The 17,481-nt window shown below is 41.1% G+C and overlaps 1 protein-coding gene across 9 annotated transcripts in view; it reads right to left on the reverse strand.

Annotated features, from left to right (window-relative positions):
• Positions 1–162: 162 nt before the first annotated feature.
• Positions 163–17,481, reverse strand: part of CDC14B (cell division cycle 14B) — a 67,989-nt gene continuing 50,670 nt past the window's right edge. For 3 of the 9 annotated variants that reach the window (XM_083187111.1, XM_083187182.1, XM_083187120.1), the window contains 3 exons: positions 3,913–4,017; positions 1,603–1,662; positions 163–915 (listed from right to left, as the gene is read on the reverse strand). In XM_083187111.1, the coding sequence (XP_083043237.1) occupies positions 879–915; positions 1,603–1,662; positions 3,913–4,017 (202 nt within the window). In that variant the 3' untranslated portion in view covers positions 163–878. Of the gene's footprint in view, positions 916–1,602; positions 1,663–3,912; positions 4,018–9,261; positions 9,404–17,481 lie in introns of those variants that run through there. The other 6 variants (XM_083187137.1, XM_083187164.1, XM_083187153.1 and 3 more) reach the window with 5 other exon arrangements.

Here is a 17,481-nt window from a genome sequence, read left to right on the forward strand (position 1 = left end):
AACTTAAGGCCAAATAAAGATTCACACTACTGGCTTTCCAGTCACACGTCCAAACCATGACCAAGTAGAGGAAAAAAAATAAAAGACAAAACCATACCCCAGGGACTATGCATTGTATAAAATATTTTTATATATATATATATATATATATATATATAAATATAAATATAAATATTGGAGTTTATTGCTCCAAAATAGAATTTAAAAAACAAAAAAACAACTGCCAAACAGTATATCAAACTAATATACAACACTGTTGTGGGGAACAAAAGCTTCAGGCCACTAAACTAGTCCATACTGTCCATTTAAAGATCCTTGCAGCTCGATTAGTCAAAATACACAGGAGCGGAAATGCTTCCAGTTAACTGTTCCATTAATTGGGATGCCCCGCAACGTGAGAGGTCACTCAGCATCTTCCAGATTTCCTTTCAGATCAGCTATGAAAAATCCTTTGGTTTCATGATCGACACACACATACAGAAAGTCTCCTTATAGAACAAGGAAGATTACATTCATTAGGAATGGAATGTGCTCACATTTAGATTATAGTAAGGTAGTATCCTGTTTAGCACATGAAAGGATTGCCATCACAATGTATATGCCATGCAGACAGTAATCTCTGCATGCTAAAGAATATGCCACAGCCGCTGATGGACCAAGTGAGCAGTGTAGACATGCCAAGTATGTTGGTTATTTCTCTTGTTTGTGGTTGGGAAGAAAAACAAACTCTAGAACACCGTTAATTTGGGGGAAATAAAAGGCAAATTGGAGGTTTTATATTCGGCAAGTTCATTAAGAAGTCCATTCTCTTCTAATTCAATTTTTTTTTATCAACACCATTTTCCAAAGGATTGGTTTCACCTCCAAGCGGTCAGTATTTATCGCAACACCGTCCGAGTCCGTGGAATGGTGTGGCTGTTGAAATAAGATATCAGAATGGATTACAATCACAGAATATACATCAATAAAGACAAAGAAACAACAACAACAAAAAATAATAATAATCTATGTAATTATACACTAAAGCAGTGGTTCCCAAACTTTTTTGAATCACGGCACCCTAGAGTATCAGAGTATTTTTCAGGGCACCCCTAGGCCAAAAGTTTGTTACCAAGAATAAAAAATAATAATAATTAAATAAATTGTGCTTAAATGTTATCCTTAGGTCCAGTTATGTGGTGAGGAACATGATTCACTTCTGTTTATCCACATATTTTATAACTGAAAGCCACAAGCACTGATTTTGCCCATTACATTGACCATAAACAATTTTAATTGGTTCTGGACCACCAACCTGAGGCACCCCTGCATGTGCTCCAAGGCACCCCAGGGAGCCACGGCACACAGTTTGGGAACCACTGCACTAAAGAAAGAAAATAACACACTAAGCTAAATCAAACCAACACACACACACACACACTGGTGAGACAAACCAATACTGTGTAGGTGAGTGCATGGAAAAAAAAACAATTAACTTAATGTATTTTGTTTAACCAGGGAAAGCTGTATTAGTGTTTCAGCAGCAGAAAGGATGATTTAGGAAGATGGAAAGAGCCAGTCAAGCACATTTTGTTGGAAAAAAGCAGCAGATGCTGGGAATACCATAATTTCATTATGCGCATTTGGTGCAAAGCAATCCTTTTCTTCCGCTCAGGAATCACGCTGTGGGGAAAGTAGAAAGAATGGTAACAAGTAATGAAACAAGCAAAAGGTTTTAGGTTAAGAAGAATTAGAAGAGAAATTAAGAGCATTGCACAAAGAAAAAGCAAGCCCAAAACTACAATCTTCACTAACCAGAACCACCACATAACTTAAAAAAAAAAAAAATCTGTTTCTATGAAATAACCAAACAGACTTCTCAGCCATGACATAAATGCACGCACACATTAGAGATCAGTGTGTAAAGGCCCCCATACACCTGAAAGACATTGTAGCCAATCACACAATCTCGAGGGATTGTATGATGGTGTGTATGCAGATTGGACACAGTTGGGAGGGAGATTAAAACAGTCGCACAGGAATACATAAGAATGAATTGATACAATTATACCCTCGTATAGGTTATTCCTTTTCTATTACGTGGGGGGAAAAGAGAGGGTGTGCTACCACTGGACACAAATTGACATTGTAGCAAAGGAAAGAAAGTGTCACTGTGTGATGCACTTGGAGAATTAATTTTATTAAAAATGAAACTTTTATTGAATACATTTAAAATAGTAGTGAAGTATGACACACAAATGACAAACATAAGACACAAAAATGTGATTTAAAAAGTATAATATATCCTAACTTTAGTGTGACCCCATCATAATGTATCCCAGATAACTTTAATATAATGTGAAAAGGTCAGTTGTCCACTAATGAGAGTGAGTATACAATGTTGCTAAATAGCTGTAAGTGGATACTGACTTGCTATCCACCTGACCGCACGTGCAATTCATATTGCACAAATAGGGGCAAGTGAATATAAATGATGCCCCTGAGAAATAGAATTATGTTAAATTAATGGGTGTTCTGTACGCTACTATTTTAAATGTATTCAATAAGTTACATTTTAATAAAATTATTCTCCAAGTGCATCATACAGTGACATATTTCCTTTCCTTTGCTACATTGTATGCAGATTGTGAGCACACAATCGTGCAATGCGCAGTCCAGTGGGTTGGAGGATTGGTCCTCTGATTAGACGTGCTGCATGTCTGATCAGTTGAGATTAGAGCCGATTCCATGTGCTTATAAGCACATGCAATCTTTCATTTGATGGGTCATGCAACCAGCGTAAATTTGAGTGGCAGTTTTCAAGCAGTTTAGGTGTATACAGTCGATTGTGAGATGACCAGTCGTATGCAGCAGATGAATTGTATGACAGATTGTGAGTACATTGTGTATCCAAAAACCACCAAGGACTGCCAGGGAGTTGAAAAGAAAGTTGGACACAATCATGACTGTAAGCAGGTCTTTCTGATGAATGGCCACCTTAAAGACTCATTACTCCTGGGGAGTAAGGAGTACTGGACAAGTCACAAGGTATTCCCATTTCTACCGTATACCATATAGCAGTGGCCAGGGCATGTCTTCAGGTCGCTCACAGAATCACAAGTGAAATAATTAACTCCACCTGCGGACCTTATAAAATGTGTCGGTGAGTAATTAGTACACCTGTGCACCTGCTGGGTTACCAGCAAAACATACACTGTGTGGGGTAATGAGGACTGAGTTCCCTGACCGCTCCCTTATAGCATTGCTAAACAAATTGGCCCTGAATTGGTTTAGTTTAATTTTTTTCTTAGTGCCATAGCCATTAAAATGAAGATTTTTCTTTTACAAATTGTGACATGTAAAAAAAGGATCATAGTGTAATGGCTCATCACTTAAAACATGCAAGCTGTGTTTCAGTACAATGCATTTATCTCAGACCTTGTGTAGCATTCATAACAAGCTGTTTTTATCTTAAAAATTCTAAAAAACACTTCTGCAGAAAAAAAAAATTTTTACATTGTCAAACTGCTGATTTGTGGAGTTTTTACATTTAATTTTTGTTTTAATTCTATAATAAATTGAATACACTGGCAAATCACTCATTTCCTGTCATTGAGTGCACCGTATGCTAAATTATCCATCTATATCTGTAGTTAAATCATTCATTTTATACTAATTTATCCTACATAATTCACATACATCAAAATTGGCATGAGCGTTACACAAGGAAGGACCATATCCACAGAAGACCAATTTTCCCTCCATGAAAAAATAAATAAATGCATTTGCACCCAATGGTTTATTCTAGAAGCAAATGGCACCTTTTCTTTTTTGCTCATACCCCAACTCTGAATATGACCCTAAAAGTGATCTATAAAGCAGGTCTCTACAATATGCACACATTATATTGCTGAATGGGAGATACACGCTTACCCTCTCAATGGGCTTTTTCCTGTGGAAGACCTGGTGGTCCTTTTTGTACTGCATGAAATGTCAGTTAAATCAGACCTGGGGTTCTGCACACTGGTCTGCATTACTCTGAAAAGAGTTCAAATAGAATACAGTGATGTGGTCTGTGTTACATACACACATCAATATGTAATTGGCAAACAAAAGGTTCCACAATAGGATATCAGAAAACCTGGCTTGGGGTCAGTGTCATATGTACAGTACCTCTTTTAAAGGTAACCATGACCAATATAATGATCTCTCAGTTCTGTTCCCTTGGTGCAAGTATGTGGTTTTTTTATGCTTACCAAATCTGATGGGAATGTCTGTATAATCTATTAAAAGTCTTTAAATTCCAAGAATGTTGGTCATGATCTGACTGAAATAAAACTGCAGAAATAATACATATACAAAAGTATATGGAACTTTATGGTAATTAAAAAAAAAAACAAGCAGAATGCTCACTACTGTGAAAGTGATAATTTAGGGTCATCAGAAATAGATCACACAGTACTTTTCACAAAGATTTCAGATAGAACATTTTGCAATCGGTTACTGTAATTGAGTGTAACACAATTGAAGCACAATGGGCTTAAAAGGTGCCCATACACTGAGCGATGTATTCCATACTTTTTGATACTAGCTCACATCTCATCTGGGACAAAGCATGCAATGTGCTACAAGGAGCATGCTTTTTGTACTGGATGCGATGAGAGCTAGTACAAAAAAGTATGGGCTTCACATACTTTTTGTGCTGTGCAATGTGCGCAGAAGCACGCATCGCACGGGCAAAACGCACCATGTACGGGCACCATTAGATCACAGAAATGCGATGATAAAATTACATCACCCAGCAATAGGACTGCTGTAGCATTAAGAGCCTCTGTGACAGTTCTATAACTAAAACAAATCTGGATCATATATGGTATTATTCCACATTGTGACCTTCATTTGAGAGGGCTGAATGAATACATTAAATCAACATGAAAGCGATAAATAGGGAAGGAGAACAAGTTAAGGGCAAGGGCCTAGCATCAGCTAAGACTTTTTCCAGCCCTGTACATACTATGGGCTGTGAGCTGTGGACTATGAGTTTGATTAGCTTTAAGAGAGATTCATGGTAAAAACAACAAATTTTCAGCAAATCGCGAAAAAAGCTCATTTAGTTTTCAGAAATTTGACCTCACATTTCAGTTCACTACCTCTGAGCAGGTGAAACATTGGGGAAAATCCCTACGGGTAATTTTTTACAAAAGATAAAAGGGGCTATAATTGAATAGTTAAAGAATGACCGTCGGGTAAAAAAAAAAAAAAAATTACAATAAAAGACCATGAATGTAGCTTATAGGCTACCCCCTTAATATTTCATATCCACCACAATTTTTTTCCCCAAGTAATCCTTACAAAGAAAGTATAAACTGCTTACAAAATATTTTGAAGCTAAAATTTTGGGCTCAAATTGTCCATACTAAAATAAGGTCAGGCTGGCAATTAAGAAACAAAACAAAATGCACATTTGCCAATTTATGCTCCACTGCAGATGTGGCAGAATTAAAATGTGCAAAAAGAATTAGATCACAGTGTGAGAACACTGGCAATCTGACTAGATTTGTAAAGCATGCAGTATAAATCTAGAAGGGACCGCGCATCGCTATCACTATGGCCCCCTACAAACGGAGCAATTTTGGGAAGTTTTCTAAGCAATCTAGTTAAATCGCTTTGAAAATTACCAGAAATTGCTCTCTGTGTGTAGGCCGCATTAGACTTGGCACAAAAGAAAAAAGGTTCCCTGCTGTTCAAATTAACCCAACCATGACTTTCTCTGACCTTTCCCAAGGCAAAACTGATTTGGGGGAGTGATCTTAACATTACTGAGGAGCCACACCCAAGGTTGACAAATCTGCTCCCTCAGAATCCAGATCTCCCCTCTGTCCCCTTGGTCTTACAACCTCTGACAACCTGATTCCTTGTTAGGAGTTCCCTGCTTGATCCTTCCAGTCTGGCTTTCATCCTCTCAACTCTTAAAATGCCCTCAAGAATTGACACTGTGAACCCCCTATCCTTCAAATCCTTTCCTCCCTTGGTCTGTGCGATACTGCTCTCTCCTAACCATCTTACTACCTCACTGACCGCTCCTTCTCGGTCTACTCTCATGATTCCACCTCCTCTGAACTCCCACTGACCGTAGGTGTCACCCCAAGGTTTGTTTCTTGGTCCTCTTCTTATCTGTCTCTATACATCCTCTCTACAACTTATTCATATTTTCAACTTCCAATATCACCTCTACGCTGATGATACTCCAAATCTACCCCTCCTGATCTCTCCCCACATTTCCAACTGTCTTTATGCTAGGTCTTCTTGGATCTCCTAGCACTCTTAAACTTAACATGCCTACTGAGCTGATCATATTCCCACCCTCCCGAATAACCTCACCTCCCTCTATTGATGGAACAATCAGCTCTTTTAGACCCTAAGTACGCCGCCTTGGCATTTTTTTTTTTATTGAGATATCATTTGTTAAGCTGTGTACACACACTTCGATTTGCTTTAGATTTGATGTTAGATTCAATTTTCTATTAGATCTTCCAATTCAATTTGGCATTCGATCTGTACTTTAGCATTAGATATCGAATTCGATTTACATTCAAGGTACATTGCACACATTTGATTTACTAGATCGAATTCGATATTTCCTTGGCTGCACAGTTTATTTTTCTTTTCGATTGAGAAAACAGGAATGCGCATCGAATCGAAAGTGTCCTAAAAACCATTCGATATGAATTAGATTGTGCTTCTATAAGCAAAATCGAAAACAGGAAAAAAAAAAAAAAAAAAAAAAAATCAATGCGTGTGTACACAGCTATAGATAATACAAAGAAATTGTAAGCTAGGAGCAGGGCCCTCCTACCTCCAAGTCTGTCTGTTACCCAGTTTGTTTTATCACAGTCTACTATTGTAAAGCGCAACGGAATCTGCTGCGCTATATAAGAAACTGTAAATAAATAAAACTGTAAATAAATAAATCAACATACATACATACACAGAGAAACTCATTTTTATAAAAATTAGACACAATAACAAAAATAAATGGTACTTGTTTCCTAGCACGGCCACAACGATTTAGATCGTTGTGGTCGGAAGATAAAAAATCGGATCGATCGCATCGTATGCGATTTGGTCGCATGCGATGCGACCGATCCGACCGACCGATTTTTCACCCGTTTTTTTTTTTTTTTCACCCGATTTTTTTCAATTGCCCCCCCAAATGTTACTAAGTGGGCTAGACCCCACGATAGACGTCAACCCGAAGCGTGGCGAGCGCAGCGAGCCCGCGAGGGGCGGCGGTGCGCGTCCTCCGACCTTTTCATTCCCCTACTATCCACGTCGGCGTGGAGTTGAGAATATATAGTGTGGCGAGCGCAGCGAGCCACCGAGCCCGAAGCGTGGCGAGCCCCGCGAGGGGACGCGTATAACTTCACAGGTATACGCGTGCGCTCGCCACGCTTCGGTGGCTCGCTGCGCTCGCCACACTATATATTCTCAACTCCACGCCGACGTGGATAGTAGGGGAATGAAAAGGTCGGAGGACGCGTACCGCCGCCCCTCGCGGGCTCGCTGCGCTCGCCACGCTTCGGGTTGACGTCTATCGTGGGGTCATGGCGGGCACATAAAAAATGTGAAATGGGTCATATTGGCCCATTTCACCTTTATCATTTTTCCCTATGTGAGATGGACTTAATCAAGTCCATCTAATCTTGTGCCATTATAATGGCACAAGACCGACGCGATCCTCCCGATTTCAATGTTAAAAGATTTTTTAACATTGAAGTCTATGGAAAAATCGGGTGAATCGGTCGGTCGCATCGCGGCCGATTTTAATTGGTCGCGACCGACCGATTGACCCGATTTCTGTCATTCAAAGGGAAAAAATTGTAAAAAATCGGCCACATCGTGAGGATCGTGTCCCTTAATTAAGAGCCACGATCACTCACGATTGTGGCCGTTCTAGGAAACAAGTACCAAATAAATTTTGAAAAATAAGCCAAAAGTATTTTTTTTTGCTTTCTTTAGTCATTCAGGAGGGTTGGATCAAGTAAGCTTGGTACTTGTTTCCTAGCACGGCCACACTGATTTGTATCGGGGTGATCGTGTTGGAAAAATCGCGTCGGTCGCATCGCATGCGACCGACCCGATTTTTACATTGAATCAAATGTGAATAGGGCCCCTGGGACCCTATTTTACATTGGATTCAATGTAAAGTAGTCCCCAGACCCCAAATTTAACCCCCTCAACGGCACCCCACGATTGACGCCAACCCGAAGCGTGGCGAGCGTAGCGAGCCCGCGAGGGGCGGCGGTACGCGTCCTCCGACCTTTAATATAAATATATATAAATATAAAGTGTGGCGAGCGCAGCGAGCCACCGAGCCCGAAGCGTGGCGAGCGCGTCCCCTCGCTGCGCTCGCCACACTTTATATTCTCAACTCCACGCCGACGTGGATAGTAGGGGTATGAAAAGGTCGGAAGACGCGCACCGCCGCCCCTCACGGGTATAAGCCTACTTTTTCAGACCATTTTTTATGCTGAAAAAGGTGAGGGTCCCACTTAAGTCAATAAGTTTTCCCAGTTTTTTATTTTAAAATTAGGTGCCTCGGCTTTTATTCGGGTCGACTTATACTCGAGTTTATACGGTATATATATATATAATATATATATAAAAATCTGTGCCCCCTGTGAAACAGTCCTTGTCCAGGGCTGCTGTATGTAGATTTTGGAGACAGCGGCACTCGTAGAAATAAAGGACACCAGAGACTGGGAATTTATCCAGGTCTGTGGTGTCCTTTATTTCTTGATTGAATTTACTAATCATGCCTTTAAAAAGCATGACATTGAAGTTCGGCTCCTGTTGTACTGCATACATAATTTACACAGGAAACCATGAAATTGAAAACAAGAACATGACTTTAGTCCATAACTGAAGTTGAGTCAACGATCTAATTTTTCCCTTGTTTGAAGCCGGTTGTATAAGTCCAATATATTTTTTTTTTTTTTTAAGTTATGTGCATTGTACATAATATAATCATTAGTATGCTACAGAAGTATCACCAATCAAAAAGGAAAATTAAGCAACCTTTCATTAGACAGTCTCATTACCAAAACAAAATCACAAAAATGTAAAAATCAAATGTCTCCATTATAAGACTAAATCAAGAGTTTTTGAAAGCGGACTGAATTTCGGTAAAAGAACAGAAGTGAATGAAGCACATCAGGGGAAAGCAGTAGACACAGCCCATGCACTTGACACACAAGACACCGAACAGAATGGGACACTTACACTGGCCATGTCTCATGATCCTGAAGCCTATTATATTCTTAAACCATCAAGACAGAATAGCACGAAGGGTAGAGGGGAGCCACTTACAATCCACCAGGTGACAATACCACACAATGCAGAGAACAGCATAGCTAGGGACCATCTAAAAGAAGGGGAGAAGATGAAAAAAAGATACAAATGGGGAAGCAGGGCTTTACAGGCTACAGCAGATATAATGGAGGTGTTATGTGCTAGATAGCAGGCAGCCATACAGCACTCTTAAAGCTTCAAGCCATGCTCACAGAAATATACAGACATGCTCAATGAACAAACAAAACCTGCTCATTCCCATGGACTGTATTTCATTTTGCAGGTTATGCTTTGCATGCCTGAGGGACCTGAAGCATAATCCCTGATAAGTGCTGGTTATTGGGGCAAATTGTACAGCCGACGACTAACCTATTAGCAGCGGTAAATTATTGCGGGCAATAGCGCTTTGCAGAGTGTGTTATTTGAAACAGACGTTGTAAAAGTACAAATGAAAACTTTGAGAAGTATAGAAAGTTTACCAATTCTTTGCTTTTTTTTCAGATTGTTAATAAAAGGGCATTTTTTAGTTGATTAAAGAAAAAGTATCTGCTTTGTATTTTAATATATTTAAAAATCAAGCTCAATAAAATAAATAAATTCAGATAAAAAAAAAATGTGTTTGCAGCACACTGGTGAACTGAAAGTACCTCCCCACTAGCAACAGATACATAACACAAAGGGGCAGATTCACGAAGATGCGCTCTGTGCTTTATGCTTAATTCGGCAAACACGGCTTCCTTCTAACGAATTAGCACCAAGTCCATTGCCCTCTTTCGCTCCCCCAAATGTATCATCTGGCTGCAGGATGATATCTCTTCTTATGTGCGGCGGCCCTCTTCACCAGCTCCTGGCTGGCGCTGTAGTTTTCAGGGGATTTTTTGTGTGGGATTGTAAAGGTTTTAATAAAATTTGTGATATTTAAAATTCATTCCCTGCTTTCTCCACGGAGAGAAGGAGCGCGGACAGTAAAGTGTGGATCAGGCGGATGCTCAGTCCGTGATCATCCACAGCCATCTTTCCACCTCCACAAGTCATGGGAAAGGACGCTGAGATGAGAATTGGAATAGTGGAATATTAGTGATGCGGTGGCTGACGAGAAGAAAGAAAAAAAAAAAACAACCACCAAGGATTATACTTACGATAATACCTTTTCTTCGGAATACTTCATGGCAGCCATTACATTGGGTTCATCCCTCTCTCTCAATTAGACAGGTAGTTTTTTACCCTAGGACCAGACTCCTCCTCTTCCATATCCTATATAACTGAGCACCTCCCCTCTGATCATAGTCTTTTGAATGTCTCCGCCCAGATCCTAGGGAAATAACAGAAAAAGGGAGGGCTAAAAAAATATAGGCTGCCATGAAGTATTCCGAAGAAAAGGTATTATCGTAAGTATAATCCTTGCTTTCTCCTTCATACTTCATGGCAGCCATTACATTGGGATGTACCAAAGCAGTAGGGAGGGCTATACAATACCTCAAGCCAAAGCATGCCTCAGGACTTCACCTCCAAACCGCACTTCTGCCACATCCAGGGCGTAATGCTTAGAAAACGTGTGTAGAGACGACCACGTGGCTGCCTGACATATGTCTCTGGCTGACACATTCGCCTCTCTCGCCCATGATACAGACATTGCCCGTGTGGAGTGTGCTTTAATACCCTCAGGGACTGGACGTCCTACTTTTCTGTAGGAAAAGGAAATAACATCTTTAAGCCATCTTGAAATTGTTTGTTTTGCCGGCACAAATCCTTTCTTCGCCCCTTGCGGAATCACAAACAAATTTTCTGACTGTCTGAAAGCTGCAGACCTGTCCAACTAAATTTTAATGGCTCTGACTACGTCCAACGTGTGTAACTTTTCTTCTGTCGGATTTGGATAGAAACAAGGTAATATAATTTCTTGATTTAAATGAAAAGAAGACACCACTTTTGGTAAAAAAGAATGTTTAGTCTTTAAGACCACTTTGTCCTGAAAAATCTTCAGATACTGATCCTGTATACATAAAGCTTGGAGTTCCCCGACCCTTCTGGCCGAGGTGATCGCCACTAGGAAGGCTACTTTCCATGTCATAAATTTGAGATTTGCTCTATCTAATGGCTCAAATGGCGCTGACATGAGTCCATTCAGGACCAGATTAAGATCCCATTGTGGAATCATAGATCGAATCCTCTTGATAGCCTGACAAAACCTTCTTATCAGACTGTGATCAGCAAGTTTTCGGTCCAACAAAACACTTAATGCTGATATGTGCACCTTCAGTGTAGACCCTGCTAACCCCTTGTTGAAACCGTCACATAGGAATTGCAGCACCTGCGATATGTTCGCCTTTGGAAACTGAAACTTTCCTTTGGACCATTTGGCAAAGATTCTCCAGACTCTGAAGTAAATATCGGATGACACCTTTTTCCTAGCCTGAAGAAGTAATTCAATCACCTCCGGTGACAAATGTTTTCCTCTCAATTTCCAAGCCGTCAATGACAATTTCTGAGGATCTTGACATGTGACTGGTCCCTGGAACAGCAAATCCACTGAAACTGGCAGGAACAGGGGCTCTGCCACTGACATACTCTCCAGCATCGGGAACCAAGCCCTCCTGGGCCAGAACGGTAGGACTATTATCACCTGACACCTCTCTGTCCTGATTTTCCACAGTACCCTGTGAATGAGGGAAAAAGGCGGGAACACATAAGCTAGAGCATAGTTCCACTTCTGCGACAGGGCATCGATCCGGCGCGACCCCTGCGTCTGGTACCTTGAGAAGAATCGAGGGACTTTTTTGTTGACTGATGATGCCATGAGGTCTATTTCTGGCACGCCGAAGCGCTCTACTATTAGCTGGAAAACCGACTGCTTTAGTTCCCATTCGCCTGGAACTAATGTACTGCGACTCAAGAAGTCTGCAATTTGGTTTTCCTCTCCTGGAATGTGCAACGCTGAGATAGACTGGAGATTTACTTCGGCCCAAGACATTATGTTCTCCACCTCGTCTAGCAACACCCGACTTTTGTACCCCCTTGGCGGTTGATATAAGAGACCGTTGTGATGTTGTCTGAGAACACTCGAAGATGGGTTTAATACCTTCTGCAAAGAATTTTATCGCCTGCCATACTGCCCTCAATTCTCTGTGGTTTGATGACCATTCCTTTTCTAGCATCGACCACCTTCCTTGGCACGATTTGCCCAACCCGTGTGCACCCCAACCGGAGGCGCTGGCATCTGTAGTTATTACTACGAACGTTGGACTTTCTAGTGCCCATTTTCTTTCTCTCAGACATTCGTAACTCCACCATACCAGAGACTCTCTTACTGCGTTTGGGATTGTTATTATCTGATCCAACGACATGTGGCTTTTGGAGAATCTTAGAAGGAACCATTGCAGTGGCCTCATCACCCAATTCTCGCCCAAGGAGTTACCTCTACTGCTGAGGCCATCATCCCCAGTAAACTCATTGCAGTTCTTAGGGATATGTGGGGATCGTTGTAAATAAGTGTAATCAACTGCTGGATTTTTTCGCACCTTCTTTCTGAGAGGGATATTTGGAAAGACAGTGTCCACTAGGATACCTAGAAATTGAATGCTCTGAGAAGGAATGAGTCGGCTCTTCTCCCAATTGATCATCCACCCGTGATCTTGAAGAAACTTGATGGTGTAATCTTGTGCGATAACACTTTCTTCCTCGGACCGTGCTGCTATCAGTTTGTCGTCTAGATACGCCCATAACATAAATCTTCTGTCTTCTTAGTCTTTCTACTAGAACCACCAGAACCTTCGTGAAGACTCGAGGGGATGAAGTCAGGCCGAACGGCAGGTACGTGAATTGAAAGTGCTTTTCTTCTATGGCGAACCTCAGATATTTTCTGTCGCCTGGAAAAATTGGGATGTGAAAATACGCATCTTTTAAAATCGATTGCCACTAGATAATCGTCTTTTCTGATCCCCATCAAAATCGATTTGGTTGTTTCCATGTGAAACTTCTTTTTTCTTAGGCGATCGTTTCAACTCCTCAAGTCGAGGATAGTTCTGAATCCGCCTGACACCTTTGCTTATCACAAACAAACGGGAATAATATCCTAGTCCCCTTTCTATTTCTGGGACTTCTACCGCATTTGTGTCGATAAGTGCTTGCAAACGTAACTTAAAAACCTCTTTTTCTGTTTCTAGCAGAGGCACTCTGGAACTCAAAAACTTTCCCAATCTTGGCCTTGAAAGAAACTCCAAACGGTAACCTTGTGTTACTATCTCTAGCACCCATTTGTCTGAAATGCTTTGCTCCCACATATGAGCAAACTCCAGAAGCCTCCCTGCCACTGGAACCTGCTCTATGGGGCATCTGGCGTCACTGTTTCTGACTTGCGCCAGAGCTTTCGCCTCTTTTTGATGTATTGGCGAAAAAATGCACGCGTTGTACCAGAAGTGTACCTGTCGCGAAACGGCCTACCCGGCCTGTATGATCTGGCTTGCCTGTATGACTGCCTGTTGGAGTAGGACTGAAACCTGCCTCTCTTATCTTGAGGCAACCTCACAGATTTGCCACCCGACATCCTCTTTATCATGAGGTCGAGTTTACTTCCAAATAGAAAGGCACCTTCATATGGAAGTGTCGCAAGTTTATTCTTGGAGTGCGAATCTGCCACCCAAGATTTCAACCAAAGGGCCCTTCTGGCCACAACCCCTGAAGTTAGAGACTTGGCAGAGAAATCCAAAACATCTAATGATGCCTCACAGACGTAATCTACCGCCATCTGAATCTGCGCCAGACTCTTGCTCATCTGGTCACTAGATGCTCTGTCCTGCAAGTCATCCTGCAATGCTGCACACCAAATTCTTAATGCTCTGGAAAGGGAAGCTATGGCTACACCTGACTTCATCGACACCGATGTTGATATATGTAACCACTTTAATGCACTCTCCATTTTTTTCTCCATGGGGTCTTTTAAGGACGCACCGTCCTCCAATGGTATGGTTGTACGAGTGGTGACTTCAGATACGGCTGCATCTATCTTAGGGATGTTACTCCATTTCAAAAAGTCCTCATCCTCAATAGGGAACATTTTATCGACCCTCTTAAAGGAACCCACTCGTTTGTCTACATTACTCCATTCTTTAGTTAATATGTCTTTAACAACTTTATGGACAGGGAAGCACCTGCCCTTCCTTGATCTGTCCTCAAACAGCGTGTCCAACTCTGTCTTTACTGGTTGTTTGTAATTCAGAGTTTTATAGAGGTTCTTCAACACCACTTCTACTAAACCTAAATCAAATAGTCGTTCTTCTTCAATGACTTCCCCTGACTCAGCAGTGGAATCAGACCCCAAAATAACTGATCCACCATCATCCAGATCCAAACTGGTTTGTGATCTAGATCTCTTGCTGCTAGAAAACTCCTTTTTTGATACAAAATTCTTCTCCATCCATTCTCTAAGCTCAGAGATTTGGTTAGACACAGAAGCAGCTTCTTTCTTCTGCAGACAATTTCTACACAACACATTTTCCCCAGTAAATGATTTGTCACATTCAGGGCATATCTCATCCAATCTCTTCTTGGCTGATTTCTTTTTTGCAACCACAGGCACACTAAAACGACAAAAGAAATGTACTAACTATCTTTCCTAACCTCAGCAAAAAGTAAAGAACCAGTCCTCACAGAGGACTCACCTGGGCAGCGGTACGTTTGGTTTGGGAGTGGCATCCTCCATAATGTGCAGTGCTAGTACTCAGTACACCTCCTTGGCTGACTTCTCCACACACACTGTAAGTAAACAGCAGCGCCTGTTACACCGGCCAGGCGCTATAAATACCGGCACTTCCGGTATTTGAAACGCACGCGGCCTGCTGTGGAAAGCAGACCGCGTGTATGCGTGCCGGAAGTTGCGCGTCACTTCCTCCGGCACTTGCCGCACGGCGCAGCTACAAACACACGCCGGGACTAGTGACCACGCCGGACATGCTGCCGCTGCCTCTCCCCCTGCTCTGGACAACACCACTGGCGTCCAGTGGGGAGGTGCTCAGTTATATAGGATATGGAAGAGGAGGAGTCTGGTCCTAGGGGAAAAAACTACGAGAGAGAGAGAGAGAGAGAGAGAGAGAGAGAGAGAGAGAGAGAGAGAGAGAGAGAGAGAGAGAGAGAGAGAGAGAGAGAGAGAGAGAGAGAGAGAGAGAGAGAGAGAGAGAGAGAGATGAACCCAATGTAATGGCTGCCATGAAGTATGAAGGAGAAAGAAAAAAAAAGGAAAGCTTTGCATACAATATACCATAATCAAATTTCACAAGCCACAACATTAATACATTGGTGGGAAACAGGTTATATTGCGATATTGTGGAGAAGTGGGACCATATATTTAATTGAAATTAGCATTTTAATACATCTGCCCCAGTAAGCTTTGGTGCGTATATGTAAAAACCATGGACAGACTGTTGTTGATAAATTAGTTATAAATATCTGGTCTGTGTAAGTTTGAGCATAAGCCACTGATCATTTATGTACCAATATAAAAATCAAAACATACACGATAAAATGTTGCTTTGATAAATATTAAACTATGTAAATATAAACCCTGAAAGTCAGAAGTCTGCTTAAACCCAGGGGAGGAAATTCAATTGTTTTATGAGCAGCACTCATTATAGTGTGTAAATCGCTGGCGCACACATTTCTGCTTGCAGCCTTCTGACGCGGTGAGCATAAGTCCGTGGTTTAGACATGCTAAGCTGCACTTTAGATGGGTTAGGCGCTTTACTAAGGCTAAAATCTCCCATGACAAAATGAAAGTGCGCCAAAAACAATTAAAATGCTCTGTTAATTAGTGTGGTATATAAAACACTTGACTACTCCACAGAGGGTCAGACTTTGTATGGAACAAGACCAAATTAATTTGATCATTCGGAAAGAATTCTGGTGAATAATTGCCCAAATAATTACAATTAGCATTTGTCAAGTGATGTCCGTGAACAGTCTAACAAAAACAAAGTGTACTACAGTCTGGCTCAATTGATAATACAATATTTATGTACTATGGAGTGATTTTGGTTAAATATCAGCTCTATTCTGGATGGCGTAGAATTAGATAATTATGAATGAAAGAACTCTTGTAGGACAAGAGTGAAGCATAGAACATCTCTCAGGAACAATGCGGCACGTCTCTCTAGTACACACTGGAACCTGGTAAGTGCATTAGCAGAGGAGGCTCCTCACAGCGACCACCCTGGAATACTCACACTAATTACAAAACTGTATTGTGCCATCCAAGATAATGCACTATTCTCTGCTTTAGTGCTTTCATTTACATTTCAAACTAAGGGACAGAGGCATGAAGCTTCAAAAAAAAGATCAAATCGAGAGTGGTAATATACCAGCCAATCAGCCCCTAACTGTCATGCTACAAACCACTTGAAAAATAACAGCGAGGAGCTGGTTGTTTATCACTCTACACTTCTTGAAGCTTCCCGACCCCGGAGAGAACATCTTCATATTCACTGCTTCACACACACATGCCAAATAAGTATAATCTCTGAGAAGTAGACCTATGTGTTTAGAAGGTTACCAGTCCTTTATCAAATGGAATTTGATTCATGTTCTGAAAATTCAGACTGTTCATAAACATCGCTACAAGTTTATACATAGAATTTAGAAGTGTTTAGAGTGATTATATTAGGGCGTGCTGGGATATGTAGTTCCACAAAAGATGGCAGGTCATATTTTGAAAATCACTGGTGTAGGAGTATTCTGGCACCATTTAATTCAGCAGTAACAGTTTGCCTCAAATTGGTATCCATAGTAATACAACTACAACCAGTAATCCCAATCCCATCTAATGAACCCAAAATAAACTGTCAGAAAATAAGCATTGTAGATTTGGAAACCTTTTAATGTCTGAATTTTCAGGCAAGAATATGCAATTTTATTAATGGTCCGGGAAGGTCACAATGAAACTCATAAAATAAAGAATTAAAAGATTAAAATATGTGAAGATATAGCCAATGCATTAGAGAATGTACTTCAACAGGTGTTGTCTAGTGGCAGCACTGTAGAGACTAGATCCCCTTCAGTTTTGATTACAGGATGTGATGTTCAGTGAGGGCGGAAGATGTTAGATGCCCTCACAACGTTTTTTTATTTTATCTGTAATTCACATAGGTGTAGGTTATTTTGTTT

Source organism: Crinia signifera, chromosome 1 (genome assembly GCF_055691185.1).
Source record: "Crinia signifera chromosome 1, ASM5569118v1, whole genome shotgun sequence".
NCBI classification, from domain to species: Eukaryota; Metazoa; Chordata; class Amphibia; order Anura; family Myobatrachidae; genus Crinia; species Crinia signifera.